Source organism: Bidens hawaiensis, unplaced genomic scaffold (genome assembly GCF_021521415.1).
Source record: "Bidens hawaiensis isolate Kalapana, Puna unplaced genomic scaffold, B.hawaiensis_p1.1 tig00025332_1, whole genome shotgun sequence".
NCBI lineage: Eukaryota > Viridiplantae > Streptophyta > Magnoliopsida > Asterales > Asteraceae > Bidens > Bidens hawaiensis.
Genome location: NW_027494036.1, coordinates 189,726 through 206,097, shown reverse-complemented (window position 1 = coordinate 206,097; position 16,372 = coordinate 189,726). Strand labels below are relative to the sequence as shown.

The 16,372-nt window shown below is 36.3% G+C and overlaps 1 protein-coding gene and 1 pseudogene across 2 annotated transcripts; both read left to right on the top strand.

The window, feature by feature from the left end:
• Nucleotides 1-1,438: 1,438 nt before the first annotated feature.
• LOC143571291 (ABC transporter C family member 4-like) lies at nt 1,439-10,769 on the top strand (annotated as a pseudogene). Its single transcript, XR_013142073.1, has 11 exons — nt 1,439-3,518; nt 6,129-6,448; nt 6,530-6,615; nt 6,684-7,304; nt 7,424-7,588; nt 7,798-8,092; nt 8,177-8,391; nt 8,469-8,774; nt 9,500-9,563; nt 9,640-9,879; nt 10,555-10,769. The product of XR_013142073.1 is annotated as an ABC transporter C family member 4-like (transcript).
• A 3,369-nt stretch (nt 10,770-14,138) lies between these two features.
• On the top strand, nt 14,139-15,954 carry LOC143571283 (universal stress protein PHOS34-like). Its single transcript, XM_077056747.1, has 4 exons — nt 14,139-14,332; nt 14,439-14,533; nt 15,535-15,656; nt 15,758-15,954. Exons 1-4 carry the CDS (start codon nt 14,149-14,151, stop codon nt 15,849-15,851), a joined length of 495 nt encoding a protein of 164 aa, XP_076912862.1. The 5' UTR covers nt 14,139-14,148; the 3' UTR covers nt 15,852-15,954.
• Nucleotides 15,955-16,372: the final 418 nt, after the last annotated feature.

Genomic DNA, 16,372 nt, shown 5'->3' with positions numbered 1-16,372 from the left:
GACGTTATAAATAATTTAAATATATGTGTTAAAAATAACAATAATTAAAATTAATAATAACAAAGTTTAATGTTTATTTATGTTTTATATATTACTTTTTAAATATATATTATTTATGTTTGATTAATAAAGAGATAAATGGACCTTGGTTGATAGGTTCATGGATTAATTATTAAAGTTTTTATTTCTGAAATGACTCAAATTTAAATCCTGACAGGTAAGGGTGGCAAAACAAACGCAAATGGGTTTTTTTGGGTCAATTTGGATAACTTTTAAAATTGAGATGGATCAGGATGGATCAAAATAATTTTGCAAGAGGGTCAAGATGGGTTGGGAAAATACTAATGACTTTTGGTTATAGGTTAGAATGGGTTTGCTTATGGGTTAGAATGGACTAAAAAAGCTTTATCCAATTTTATTTCAAACAAAACCCACGGAACCGAATAGAAACCGAAATTATTGAAATCGAACATATACCGAAACCAACCGAAATGAAAAAAAAAGCAAAACCGAAGCGGAAAAAAAACTGAAAAAACCGAACCTGAACCGAGACAAAACCGAGATTTTTTTTTTAATGAACAAGGAAGACCGGGGAAACATTTTAGTTATTTTACTTTTTGCATTTTCGATTTATATTTTGAGTTATTATTTTTTTATTAATTTTTTTGAATATTTTTTTGAGGGGTTTTTGAAACCCTTTATATTTTAACCTTTACTTGGTTCAAGATTGGTTGACTTTATCCATCTTGACCCATACCCATCCTAAACCGAATAAAACCGAGAAATCGAAACCGAAACGAAAAAAAAAACAAAAATGAACAAAAAAAACCGAACCTGAACCGACACGAAACCGAGTTTTTTTTTTTTTATAAACGAGGACGACGTGGGAGACATCTTTGTTATTTTAGTTTTTGCGTTTTTGATTTATATTTTGAGTTATTGTTTTTTTATTAAATTTTTTGAATATTTTTTTGAGGGGTTTTTTGAAACCTTTGCATTTTAACCTTTACTTGAGTCAAGATGGATTATCTTTACCCATCTTGACCCATACCCATCCTAACCCTCTATTTTAAAGATCCATCCTCATCCATATCCACACTGACCCAAACCCATCCTGACTCGTCACCCAAATCCAACCCAACCCACTCATATTGTCACCTCTACTGACAGGGTTTTTAGAAAACGGTTCAAATAATCTGATCTGGCCCTTTATAGAGACCGACGGGCCAGGCAGGATTTCAAAGCAGTAGTGTTAACGGTCTAATAATCTGATTCCAAAGTTAAAATAGAAGATGCCAGATATGACTAATTGAAGTATTTTGTCCCCATTACAATACTCTCGTATTTATACATACTCCATGGATGAAGTTGGTAGAGGTGCATAAAAGAAACCCAACCATTGATTTTAGCAGATGCCATTTTTGATAACAAATCAAAGATGACGTCACCTTCATATTCATCTTGGTTAGCCTCTGTTTCCTGTTCTTCATCCTCTATTGTGTCACATAACACATCAGGAGGTTCACTCTTTATTCAATGGCTGAGATTCATCTTCCTCTCTCCATGCCCACAAAGAGCTCTTCTATCCGCCGTTGATCTCATCTTCCTGCTCGCCCTCTTTGTTTTTGCTGCTCTAAAGCTATATTCAAGATTCACATCCCACACTTACACATCACCCGTTGATGATGAACCTTTGATTACTAAAACCACAACTGTTCACACCAATATTTGGTTTAAGCTGTCTCTGTTTGCCACCGCCATATTAACAGTTTTGTCTATTGTTTCATCAGTTTTGGGATTCACCGAACATACCGAGTCGCCATGGAAGGAAGTTAATGCCATTTCTTGGCTAATTCAAGCTTTATGTTTTCTTGTAATTATTGTTTTAGTCTTCCATGAGAAGATACGTCAAGCAGTAACTCACCCTTCGTCTTTTCTGGGGAGTCAATTTCATCGTCGTTGCAATGTTGGCTTGTTCGGGTATTATCCGACTAGTTTCTAGTACCCGGAACGCTTCGCCTTTCAAATCCGACATAGTTTCGTTGATCTCTCTAGTGTTTTCGGCTTTCCTGTTCATTGTATCCATAACTGGCTCAACTGGAGTTACAATATCTAGAAACAGTAACGGTAACAGTGACGATAAAGTGTCAATTGTAAGCGGATGGGCAACAGCATCCATTATATCAAAACTATTTTGGCTATGGCTGAACCCATTGCTATCAAAAGGGTACAAAGCCCCTCTAAAGGTAGTCGACATCCCGACGCTATCACCCAAGCATCGGGCCGAGAAAATGGCAAGCCTATTCGAACGAAACTGGCCTAAAGCGAATGAAAACTCGCAACACCCTGTCCGAACCACGCTTATCCGATGTTTCTGGACAGATGTCTTATTCAACGCGTGCCTTGCACTGGTAAAGCTCTCGGTCACGTATGTCGGGCCTTTGTTGATCCAGCAGTTCGTTGATTACACGGCCGGGAAGAGATCGTCACCGTACGAAGGGTATTATTTGATACTAACCCTTCTAGTTGCAAAGTTTATTGAAGGGTTGGCATCCCACCAGTTCAATTTCCACTGCCAGAAGCTCGGGATGCTGATCCGTCGACATTAATCACATCATTGTACAAAAAGGGGTTACGCCTCTCGTGTTCGGCTAGACAATCACACGGTGTTGGACAGATAGTGAACTACATGGCGGTGGATGCTCAACAAGTGGCTGATATGATGGTTCATTTGCATGCTGTTTGGCTTATGCCTCTACAAGTTGCTTTGGCCCTTATTATTCTTTACACGTACATTGGGCTGCCAGCAGTGGTTGCGTTGGTTGGACTAGTGGCGGTTGTGATTTGCGTGATATATGGTAATAATTTGATGAACAGGTTCCAGTTTGGTCTTATGCAAAACCGGGACAAGCGGATGAAGGCGACGAATGAGACGCTTAACTATATGCGGGTGATCAAGTTTCAAGCATGGGAAGAGCACTTTAGAAAGCGGATTCAAGCGTTTCGCGAGTCCGAATACCAGATGCTCACCAGGTTCGGGTTCTCCATAAACGGGAACACGATCCTTTTATGGAGTACGCCTTTGCTGGTGTCCACGCTCACCTTTGGGAGCGCGGTTTTACTCGGGATCCCGCTTACTTCGAGCACTGTTTTCACAGCGACATCGTTGTTTAAGACGTTGCAAGAGCCCATTCGGACGTTCCCTCAGTCGATTATCGCGCTGTCGCAGGCTGTGATCTCGTTGGGGAGACTGGATAGGTTTATGCTGACTCAGGAGTTGGATGAGGGGTCGGTGGAGAGGGTGCTGGAGAGTGGCAGTGGCGATGGCACCGCGGTGGAGGTTAGAGATGGGTCTTTTAGCTGGGATGATGAAGCTGCTAATGGTGCTGTCGTCATGAATTTGAACTTTGACATCCACAAAGGACAGCTTGCAGCCATTGTTGGGACTGTGGGTTCTGGGAAGTCATCTCTTCTTGCCGCAATTCTTGGCGAAATGCACAAAATCTCCGGGAAGGTACGTACCATTATTATTATTATTATTATTATTTCCTCTCTCTCCATCCATATCATAGCCAATGTGACGCTGAGATGTTTTTTTTATGAACCAAACATCTTTTCTGTCTTTTATGACCTAATAAATGACCCGTAGGTAACTTGGGAAAATCTTCGAAATAGTAATGTTAATCTCCTCCTTATTTTTCAATTTTAGCTATCAATTAGTAAAAGTCCCAAAAACAACTAACAACCCTCGGATCCGATGGAACTTGTTAAAGATTTGTCGGATTGTAAAAACCATCGGATTAAAAAACATTCTTGATGGCTATTTTGGGAATTTTAACTACTTGATGGTGGATCTCTGGTTGATCCATACCCGATATTGATATGACGCTCCTAACCCAACGAACTTGAACATATAAACCCTACTCCCTTTCCACATTCTCTTACGGCAGTAATCCTCCTCACTATTAAGAAATCGAAATCCTTCGTTCAAATTTGGTTTTGTCCTAATTAACCGTTTATACACAGCCATTCAACCAGCGTTAGCGACACCATTATTGGCTCTAGTTCAATTTAAGGTTGACCACGGTTCAGTTGAGTTATTATGCGAAACCGAAACTGAAGTTATCAGTTTTTTAATATACAAACCGTTCGGTTTTCGCTTTTCGGGTTATTGGTTTCGGTTCGGTTACTAGTCAAAACCGAAACTGAAGTCATCGATTTTTTAATATACAAACCGTTCGGTTTTCGATTTATCAGGTTTTCAGCTTTGGTTTGGTAATAGTTGTTTTTTTTTCAATTATGTGTAGACATTGCAAAAAAAAATTAAAAATAAAATGATGATTTTAAGCTTGTAAGAGCGTATTAGATTATCACATATATATTGAATTCAAAAAACAAAACCAGTCACGTGTTAAGTGGAACCTTACAAATACAAAGTTGCTAAAGTAATAAAGTTTAAAATTCAACAACATTCTTAATAAAAAAACCACTAAAAGTTTAGTCTCAATCTTCACTTATTATCTTGTTCATCTTCAAAGTATGATTTGAACTTATTACACATTTAATTTGATAAATATAGTTTTTTTTTTAATTTAATTCATTTAATTTTTATGGCTTAATTGTATTTCTTTTAAGAATCACATGCATCGCATGAGTTCTAAAGCTAGTGTGTATATATATGCACACACACACATGCATATATAGAGTTACTAGCTTTTGAACCCGTCAATTACACGGGATTTGTTAAATAATAAATGAACAGAATTGAAGGTAAGAAGAAAATAAAAATATACATAATCTCAAATTTAGAAATTAGAATGAGATGAGAGATTAGAAATATTAGAAGGGAAATTATAACTCATTTGTCAAAATTGTTTTATCCCATGACCAATGGATATGTAGGATAAATAAGATAAGAAATTAGAAAATTATTAAGGAAATTAGAACCCTTTTGTATTTCTTAATCTCAAATTTAGAAATTAGAATGAGATGAGAGATTAGAAATATTAGAAGGGAAATTATAACTCATTTGTCAAAATTGTTTTATCCCATGACCAATGGATATGTAGGATAAATAAGATGAGAAATTAGAAAATTATTAAGGAAATTAAAACCCTTTTGCCAAAATTATTTTGTCTCATGACCCATGGATATATATGAATGAGATGAAAGATTAGAAAGGAAATTATAACCCATTTAACAAAATGATTTTGCCATAACCCATGGATATACATAATCTCAAATTTAGAAATTAGAATGAGATGAGAGATTAGAAATATTAGAAGGGAAATTATAACTCATTTGTCAAAATTGTTTTATCCCATGACCAATGGATATGTAGGATAAATAAGATGAGAAATTAGAAAATTATTAAGGAAATTAGAACCCTTTTGCCAAAATTATTTTGTCTCATGACCCATGGATATATATGAATGAGATGAAAGATTAGAAAGGAAATTATAACCCATTTAACAAAATGATTTTGCCATAACCCATGGATAGGTTGAATGAGTGAAAAGAGAGATTAGACCAAGAATAAATGTGAGATTGTCACATCATCTTAATTATTTTTTTTTATTAGTAAGGTTAGATTATATTAGATTAGATTAGATTAGATTAGATTCGATGTTCAAAAGAAAACTCCAAAAAAATAAAAAATGGAGAACCCCTTTCCGAGCCCTTAAACATCTCTCTCCATCTTGCTATGCACCATCAATTGGCTACATCACATCTTTTTTTAAGGAAAAAACCCCTTTAAAAAATAAAAAAATAATTAGAAAAATTGTAAAATAAAAAAACACAAAAATAAAAAACCAGAATATTTATCTAACACCACTCAGTTCATTAAAAAAAATAGGTTAACCTTTTTGAGGGGGGTTTTGGTTTAATTATGTTATGTAACGAAAACACAAAATGTTGTGTGTCATGTTCCTATACGGTCCATGTGGTCGACATAAACGTAGAAACATGTCCAAGTGGCCCACACTCACGCACAAAAGTACATGGGGCTTTGATTTTCAATGTGCCTTTTTTCTTTTTTTTTAAATTCCCAGAACTTGTTGGGTTATCATTTCTTGATATAGTTCAACTAATGCATGTCCTACCCTTTGTTGATGATCTTGCAACAGGTGAGATATGTGGGAGCACCGCGTATGTTGCACAAACAGCATGGATTCAAAATGGGACAATTCAAGAGAATATTTTATTCGGCTCGCCAATGAATAGGCGGAAATACAATGAAGCAATCAAGAACTGTTGCTTGGAGAAAGATTTAGAAATGATGGAATTTGGAGACCAAACCGAGATCGGAGAGCGTGGGATTAACCTCAGTGGTGGCCAAAAACAAAGGATTCAACTCGCCCGAGCTGTTTATCAAGATTGTGACATTTATCTGCTTGATGACGTCTTTAGTGCTGTCGATGCTCACACGGGTTCTGACATATTTAAGGTGATCATGCATATTGGAACAAATTTTATTCATTTGTTTTGAGTAGTAATTCTCACAGTTTTTTTTAAACTTTGATTGTAGGAATGTGTGAGGGGGCTCTACGAAACAAGACAATCTTACTTGTCACGCATCAAGTTGATTTCCTCCATAATGTTGATCTTATCTTAGTAAGTATCATAATCTTTTATTAGGATTTTGTTTGTTCGTACTTGAATTTAACTTGTATCTGTTTTAGGTGATGCGAGATGGAATGATTGTTCAATCGGGAAAGAATAATGAGCTGCTAGAATCGGGTATGGATTTTAAAGCTTTAGTTTCCGCCCATGAGACCTCGATGCAACTAGTTGAAATGGAAGCTACCACATCAGATAGCCCCTCCCCTAAACCCCTTCAAAAATCTCCTAGCCTAAACCCACGAGAAGAAGATCAACAGGCGTTAGAACGATCCAAGTCTAGTTCTATAATTGGCACCTCAAAGTTAATTGAGGAAGAAGAGAGGGAAACCGGAAGAATCAATTTAGGTGTTTATTAGGTTTATGTCACCGAGGCTTCCGGATGGTGGGGCCCGATTATTGTTTTGGTTTTTTCAGTCGCGTGGCAAGGCGCACAAATGGCAAGTGATTACTGGTTGGCATATGAAACGTCTGGTGAACGGGCTTTCAACCCTTCATTGTTTATAGAAGTCTATACAGCTATAGCCGGTCTTTCACTCGTTTTGGTATTCTGTAGAATTATTTCTTCAACGTTTCTTGGGCTTAAAACTTCCCAGATATTCTTTAAGCAGATTCTTTACAGCATACTTCATGCTCCAATGTCGTTTTTCGATACTACGCCGTCCGGAAGAATCCTTAGCAGGGTAAAGTTTCTTAAATCTTTTATTACTATGATTATTTTTATCAGTATCAGTATCATTATCATCATTTTCAGTAAGTAAATGCTAAACATTTACAGAGGTTATTTGTTTGATATTTTCAGGCATCAACTGATCAAACGAACCTCGATGTCTTCCTTCCATTCATGATGAACCTGACGCTTGTCATGTTCGTAACAGTGATTGGCATTGTCATCATTACTTGTCAGTACGCATGGCCGACTGTTTTCCTATTGGTTCCTCTTGGTTGGCTCAACTTTTGGTTTCGGGTATGCCTATCTAGTTTAATCTTTTTAAGTGAATTGGCATGTGTAAAAGAGGCTAGAATAATAAAAATAAAATAATAATAATAACAATAATATATCCGAATGTTGTGTTTACAGTGGAGGGATAACCCTTAATATATAAAAACTGGAAACTAGAACCCCTAGATATACCTAACTTAGGCCCATGAGCTAAGCACAACTAATTGTTTCAGGGATACTATCTGGCAACGTCTCGTGAACTAACACGACTTGACTCGATTACAAAAGCACCCGTTATTCACCATTTCTCAGAGAGCATCTCAGGCGTTATGACAATTAGGTGTTTTAGAAAGCAAGGTGGGTTCGTTCAAGAAAACATTAACCGCGTGAACGGAAACCTAAGAATGGATTTCCATAATAACGGATCCAACGGGTGGTTAGGTTTTCGTTTGGAGTTTCTTGGAAGCTTATTTCTATGTGCTTCCACAGTGTTCATGATCATCTTACCTAGCAGTATTATTAAACCAGGTGAGCTTAAATTCCTATCACATTTCACATTGTTTTTACTTGTTAAGAGAGCTAACTAATCTTGAAATGTGCAATATTGATCAGAGAACGTTGGGTTATCACTCTCGTACGGTTTGTCACTTAATGGAGTGTTGTTTTTTGCTTTATACATGAGTTGTTTTGTTGAAAACCGAATGGTTTCGGTTGAAAGAATTAAACAGTTCACCAACATACCTTCAGAAGCCGAATGGATGAAAAAAGATAACCCTCCCCCTTCAAATTGGCCTTCTCATGGCAATGTAGAACTCAAAGATCTTCAGGTAACTAAATCTAAACTAAACTCGTGTCTTATTTTCATTTTAAGTTAAAGTCTCTTAATGTTTTGTTGTGAAAACAGGTGAGGTATCGGCCCAACACGCCTCTAGTTATTAAAGGGATTACACTAAGCATTAAAGGAGGCGAAAAGATCGGTGTGGTTGGTAGGACCGGTGGTGGAAAGTCAACTTTGATCCAGGTTCTGTTTCGGTTGGTGGAGCCATCTGGCGGGAGTATAACCATTGATGGTATCAACATCTCCACCCTTGGATTGCATGATCTAAGGTCAAGATTTGGGATCATTCCTCAAGAACCAATTCTTTTTGAAGGCACTGTTAGAAGCAACATTGACCCCATTGGTCAACATACTGATGAAGAGATCTGGAGGGTAAAACTTATTTGTTTTTTTTGTAAGTGACTACATTTTTAACTGAATTAAGATATACAAAATAGAAACCAGAAATGCTATAGAAACCTAAATTGGGCCCTTGGGCTAAATACAAATAAACCTCGAAATACAATATTAATAACTATTTAAACAGTTTCATGGATATACCAGATGTCTAACATCCTTGGCCTCCATTGATTCATCTCTAGGCTTGTAAACAAACCGAATGAACACGAACATAGCATGTTTGCTCGCTAACTCATAAGTTTCTAACCTAACAAATAATCGAGCACAAACAAGTAAAACGAACGGGGTTTCCTTGTTCGTGTCCGTTCGTTAAAAAAGTATAGCATGTTTGTGTTCGTTAGTTAATAGTGTAAACGAACAGTTAAAGTAACGAACGAACATAACCGAACATAGATGAAGGAGCATAATCGAGCTAAAGCTTGTTAATAGTGAGGTGAAGAATAATGTGTTGGGCCTAGAGAGTTATAAAAACTAGACTAAGTTGTAATGAGCCAAAAAAATTGTATAAAAGAATATACTAACGAACATTCACGAATACAGATGAACGAACGAGATGTGCTCGTTTCGCTCATTAATTAAATGAACAAAAGTTTTTGTTCATGTTGTATATAAACGAACATAAACAAACTTCCTGTCAAACGATTCACAAACTGATATTTGTAGACCTATTCATCTCACTCGAGAATTTTGTTTTGCAGGCTCTTGAGCGATGCCAGCTTAATGATGTTGTAGCTGCAAAACCAGGAAAACTAGATTCTGCAGGTACTAAAAACAATTATTTAACAACGGAAGTTGGGGTGTGTGTTTAAACATATTGATTTTGTTTGTTTTTTGTTAGTTGTTGATAATGGCGATAACTGGAGTGTGGGACAAAGACAACTTTTGTGTTTGGGAAGAGTGATGTTGAAGCACAGCAAGCTGTTGTTCATGGATGAAGCAACTGCTTCTGTCGATTCACAGACCGATGCAGTAATTCAGAAAATCATACGCGAGGACTTTGCTGACTGTACCATCATTAGCATTGCTCATAGGATACCAACTGTCATGGATTGTGACCGTGTCCTTGTCATCGATGCTGGTAACTGATAACTCCTTTACTTATATGTAGGCTTGAGAAAATGAGCTTGTTCATGTTCGTTTATGTTCGTTTGTTAATAGTATAAGCAAACGGTTCACGAAAATCAATGAGCAAACAGTGCGCGCACAAATTAAAAGTTAATATGGAGTTGTAGACATCAATATGTTGGGCTAAAAGTTAGATAAAACTACACTAAATTGTAAATAGAGATATCTTAATTAAATAAAACTAAACTGAATTGTAGCATGCCTGAGTATATTAAATGATTATATAAATGAAAGAACTTAAAACTAACGAGAAGATAAATGAACGTAAAGGAACGAACATAAACGAGCATAATTGATCGTTCACAAACATAAATGAATAAACGAGACATGTGTTCATGTTCGTTCGTTCGTTTAACTAAATGAACAAAAGAATGTGTTCATGTTCACTCGTATATTAAATAAACGAACTTTCCATCAAACGGTTCAGTGAGCATTCAGTTGTTTACAGGCCTACTTATCTGTGAAAGACTGGAATTAATATATCCAAAGTCAGTAAAAGAAACTAGAAATCCTAGATAAACCTAACTTAGCCTGCGGGGCATATATGTCCTTATCTAAACAATAGTTATTGAATTTGTGGTTTTAAACTTGAATTCACTGAGTTGTGAATTTGCTTTGTTTTAAACAGGTTACGCGAAAGAATTTGATAAACCTTCGCGGTTGATCGAGAGACCATCACTATTTGGGGCTTTGGTTCAGGAGTATGCGAACCGGTCTTCTGGTTTATGAAAAGCACAAGGTTTAAGAAGAGAAGAGGCTTGTGATTTGACAGTTTTGATGAATCAGTTGTCTAGTCTACGGTAATAATATTATGCTAAACTTGTCTATAAAAGTTTGCCTGATGGAATTGAGATGATTAGTTGTTATTATTATTATTATTATTCTAAAGTGTAATTTTGGTGCTTGTAATTTCTAAATAAGTTCATGTGACTGGGCATTTAATTGCAGGTTTCAGTTAGGCATTTTATAAAACACTTCATCTGCACTCAAATCTAATTAAACAGAAACTTGATCAAAATGAAACATTGAACAATAATACACAAAATTAAACCAGCACTGAGATACGTACCTTGAAATCAACCAGGTTGCAGATGGAACAGCAAGCTAATTTGATGTTGATGGTTAAAACGATCAGAAAGATCACAATTATCTGCTAGTTGAAATAAATTTGTGGCTCGTCGTATTCGTACGGTTGAACCGACAACAATCAATTCGAACGATCCTGGCCCGGCAAGCCTGTTCTTCGTATTTCTTCTGGCCGCCAAAACATTAGTTTGGACATGTTATAAAAATAAAGTTAATAACATTATTCCAGAGTTCATTTATGAGAAGAAAGATTTATGAGAAGAAGGGAAAAAAAATAAAGTTCTCTTTTCTCCGTTATTTTGTTCTCTCCTCTTTCTTTTTAATTTCTTTTATTTTAAGGTAATGTTTGGTATGTAGGAATGATTGTGGGAATGAAATGATTCATTAGATGGTAATGGAAAAAGTGGTGTTTGATTGCTCAATGGAATATAATCATTCATTACACATGGAATCTCATTCCATCAAAACCATTCATTCCCATCCTCCTTTTTGTTCATTCTATTCCTCCTTCACCCTACTTTCTCAATAACACTACCACCTAACAACGACTACCACCACTACCATTGCTGCCACCACCACTAGCCGCCACCATCATCATTGCCACCACCTCCATCACCGCCGCCGTCACCACCGCCACCACCGTCGCAGTCGCCCTACTATCGCCATCACTACCAATGCTACCACCATTTGACCACCGCCACCCCTACCACCACCACAACCACCACCCACCACCGTCATCGCCACCGGCACCACCATTTTGTCGCCGGAGCTACCACCACCATCGCCATTGCGTTTTTTTTTTTTTTTGTAAAAAAAACATTTTTGAAATGATACAAATTCTTTTATTTTACTTCTTATTCTCTCCTCTCATCTCCTTTTATTTGCTTTAATGAAAATCGGGAACACCCTTTTTATGTTTTCCCTTCCTTTCTTTTCTTAAATGAAACTTGGGAACACAACAAATTTTTTCCATCCCTCATTTTCCTTCCCTTTCCTCCTTTAAATGAAACTCGGGAATGTGCATAAACATTCGTATTTCGTTGCATATAATTTAACACTTACAATTGACCGTATTATGTGACGGTTTCCACGAAACCCAAAAGGGTACTCTAAAAATCCGGTGTAAGATCAATATAATCAATCCTACAGAATGTGTCATCTTCGTTGTAGAAGAACTGCACAACATTTCGAGACAAGTGCTTACGCTTTTGCGAATGCCAACCATGGTTGTCAAATGGTGCTAGAATGTAGTCAACAACAAGAAGTGAACAAGAAGATGAGTCGTTGCGTTGCCTTGTGTTTATTCTGCCTATCGTTTCTTATGTTAAATGACATCTCATTGCTTTTGCATGATGATGGAGCTACATCTTTATATTCGTAGTATGAAAAATGTGATGTGTTTTTTGTACTCTTTTATATTATTGCATGCTTTTTTTCTATTTTTATAGTAGTTTTATTTTACTACCAGCTCGTTTTATTTTATAGAGTTCGATAAAACATTAAGCTAAAACTTTAAAAACAATTATAATTACTCATAAGTTATTAATTTATTTAAGAATTAAAGAGAATACTTTGTACTTTTATTTGCACAACAAATATTATTATATTGGTATTATCTTACTATTGGTAAGTAAATTTCATCTTCCTATCCATATCTCATTCAAATTTCACTCTATACGTTACCACCCACAAGCAAATAAATATAAAATGTATTCCGGCCCTAGTAGACCTCTAGAGGATGTGCTAGAAAGCCCTCTGTATGCCAAACCAAATAATCCTTTGGTCGAAGATCCCGCTGTATAGAACGGTTTGTCTTACCCTATGCTTATTGCTTGGTTTGACTTAGCTTAATCGACTTTAATGTAGATTTGAACTTTAATAAAAGATTAAAAAAAAAGGAGTTTTAACAAGCTGTTATAACTTCTGTTAGTGCACATGTCTATTGCTTTCGTCTTTGTCAAATGAAGGTGAGCGAAGCTTAAAAGGAACTAAAAGTTTGATCATTTTAGATGGAGTATAAATAAAGATATGGGGTGATAGACAATTTGAATACGAGCATGTGGACGAAAACGACACGTAAAACGGAGCTATAGCGAAGAAGTTATGAGTAAAACAGTTTTCTGGTCTTCTGGAGCATAACATATACGGAGTATATGTTATACGTTGAAAACATATACGCTGGTTGATGACTTATACTCTAGAAATGCTCTAACCACCCTATAAATAGTAGTTTGAGATATGCTTTAAAAACTCTTTAGTCCAGAACGTATATGTACTAATATTTGTCATATCTTGTTGCAAATCTTGATATATATGAGAAATAGAGATAAGATAATGAGAAATCTTGTTGTTTTTTATCACGTTTGGGATTCCGCACCTTCACGTTGATTATAGATATCGATCTACGTCTTGTTCACGACACGAACACTTTCCTACAACTTCTAACCAAAAAGAATTTTAACAAATTTAATACATATTAGGTCCTAATACATATCGAAGTGTTTATTTCTCTCCCTCAATGACACTAATCGTTGAAAATATACAACTTTGTTAACATCAGTTTAGCTATTCATCACATTGGTTTGGCTTCATTTTTATAAATTTGTGTAACTGAAGTCAAACTGATATAGTTACTTATTGAAGATGAAGAAGATTGGGAGATGATTAGGGACTTTAGGTTTTTAACTAACTTTTCCAAAATAACGATGTTTTAGTAATTTTGTAAAAGGTAAAATAAAAACCAAGTTAGCTTTACTTTTACTATCTTACTTTAGAACAAACAGTGAAAAACAAACGTGTAACCATAGAGACCAAAAGTATAATACGCACGTATCCGAGAGTGGACGCTAATTAATGTTGTTACAAAATAATATACGTAAAATATTCTTGTAGATTAAAAGTGGTGACAAGGCTTATTGTGCACGAGATTACCGTGTGCCTTTCAGGGGGTATTCAATTTCCAAACGAATACCCGTTGAAGGTGTCGTATGGGTCCCAACGTCAAACGTCCCATCACTCAAATTATCAATCATTTCCAACTAACGGCGTTAATCGGTCGTGTATAATTATAAACATACATACTATATATTGTGTCTGTTTTGATCTACACAAATCGCGACGGAAACAAAATAAATCAATGGCGAACACGGAACAGAAACCGGTGATGGTAGTCGGCATCGATGACAGTGATCATAGTTTTTACGCACTGGAATGGACTCTGGACCACTTTCTAGTACCTTCTGCTCCTAATACTCCGTTCAAGCTGGTCGTTGTTCACTCCAAGCCTTCTCCCACTTCCGCCATCGGTTTCGCCGGTCCTGGTAAATCAATTCATCATAATTATTATTATTATTATTATTATTATTATTATTATTATTATTATTCATTTGTTTTGATTATTGTGTCTGTTTTTGCTGGTGAATTCAGGTGCAGCGGATGTGTATCCGTTTGTGGATTCGGATTTGAAGAAGATCGCTGCAAGAGTCGTGGAACGAGCCAAGGAGCTTTGCCATTCCAAATCGGTTCGTTTCGTATTTTAATTGTTATATAATTGAGGATTAGTATTAATTTGGCTGTGGCTGGATGATTTGGATTTAGATTCCGATTTTGAATCTAACCGCAGCTTGTTGTGATTGGATCCTTTTGTTCGGTATTAATGATATGTGTATTTTGAATCTATAGTCGAAATCGAAATTGAATTCGGCGTTAAAATTGTGAGGTTATGGACAACCCCTAGGTTGAAGGCTATCAGGTTTTGTATGTTAAATACGTTTATGGCCGGCTCAACGAATGTGGGGGCCTAAATCGAAACAAGATTTTGTGGCCTTTTCATGACAATTGTTAAGGAAAAAAAATTGCTTATTACAAGTTTTGAACTAATAACCTATACTTTAGTAACAACCAAGCCAAACACCACAACAATACATTACTTCGAGTTTACTTTACCCATTATAATATATCTACATATAATGTTTTTGTCGGATTTGGAGGCCTCAATTAAGTGTGGACCTAAAGCCCTAACTTGTTTCGTTGTCCCACAAGCCACCCCTGCGTTTATAGATTTGTAGAAACTTAGGCTAATGGTAGGTAGTGGTATTGATCATTCAAGTTTGCTGTTTTTTGAGATTTTATACCTAGCATAATAGGATTAGGGCTTGTGTGATTGAAATTGTGAACCGGATTTGAATTATTGGAAAACTTTTAGCATTTAATGATCAGAATTACAGAATTAGGGCTTGTGCAGTTGGAATCGTTGAATGATCCTTGCTCTTTGTGAAATGACTTTGAATTTTTAGAACACTTTTAGCTTCTAATGATCATCACTACAGGATTAGGGCTTTTGTGCAATTGGAATCGTATGCGGTTTATAATGGCCCTTGCTCTTTTTTATTGAACTTTTAGCATCGTATATTCATATGCATTTGAAATGTTGGTTGTTTGGTGTTGAAATGTTTCATTTGTGTATCACTTTAATCATTTGCACTTGTTTGGATTAGTTCTAAAAGATCGTTTCTCTATGTAGGTGGATGATGTGAAGGTTGAAGTTGTGGAAGACGATGCCAGGAATGTTCTATGTGAAGCTGTAGAGAGGTACCATGCTACCATACTGGTAGTCGGTAGTCATGGTTATGGTGCAATTAAAAGGTAACCTTTATTCAATAACTTAACACGAAAACCTAATGATTCTTGTTTCAAGTTCTGATAAAATTTTGCATATTTAAACACTATACTAATTTGTTATGCAGGGCGGTTTTGGGGAGTGTAAGTGACTATGTTACTCATCATGCTCACTGCACCGTGATGATTGTCAAGAAGCCAAAGACTAAACACTCGGGTTAGCTTTACCCCAAGTAAGCTGCAAATTACTTGTACTTATATTCTTCATAGTCTTGGCTTTAGAAGGTTAAGACATGATTGGCATGTGCTCGCTTAGTCAACTGCCTTCAACTTGAAACTGCTTGATTCTTTGTTACTATATACTTGTGTGTATGCTTACCATCGATAAACTGTATTATAATATACAGTGTTTCATCTGCTTGTTTTTACGGCTATTGATAAATCTGTTTTTGGTTTTATAAGAAATGGTGCCTGTGTGACTTAGGTCTTGTGGACAGTGATATTCTTTTTGTGAGTAGTCTTCATAGCTTGGTGACAACTATAGGAACATTTTAGTGCCATCAATTCTGGACACCCCCTAGCTGTGCCGGCGCATCTAGCTACCATTACCGCCACTTACTTGGCGGCACCTGCTACCACATCTAGCTGGCAGCGTGGCCAATTATTTCATGTAGTTAGCTTAGTACGATACCACCGATTACTTTTTCCTTCCAGCAGCCTGGGGACTTAGGGGTGTTTGCGAC

Coding starts and splice junctions, on each gene's coding strand:
- LOC143571283 (XM_077056747.1), top strand. CDS start 14,149: ATGGCGAACACGGAACAGAAACCGGTGATGGTAGTCGGCATCGATGAC. Junction 14,534..15,534: donor AGCTTTGCCATTCCAAATCG/GTTCGTTTCGTA, acceptor TTCTCTATGTAG/GTGGATGATGTGAAGGTTGA. Junction 15,657..15,757: donor GGTTATGGTGCAATTAAAAG/GTAACCTTTATT, acceptor TTTGTTATGCAG/GGCGGTTTTGGGGAGTGTAA.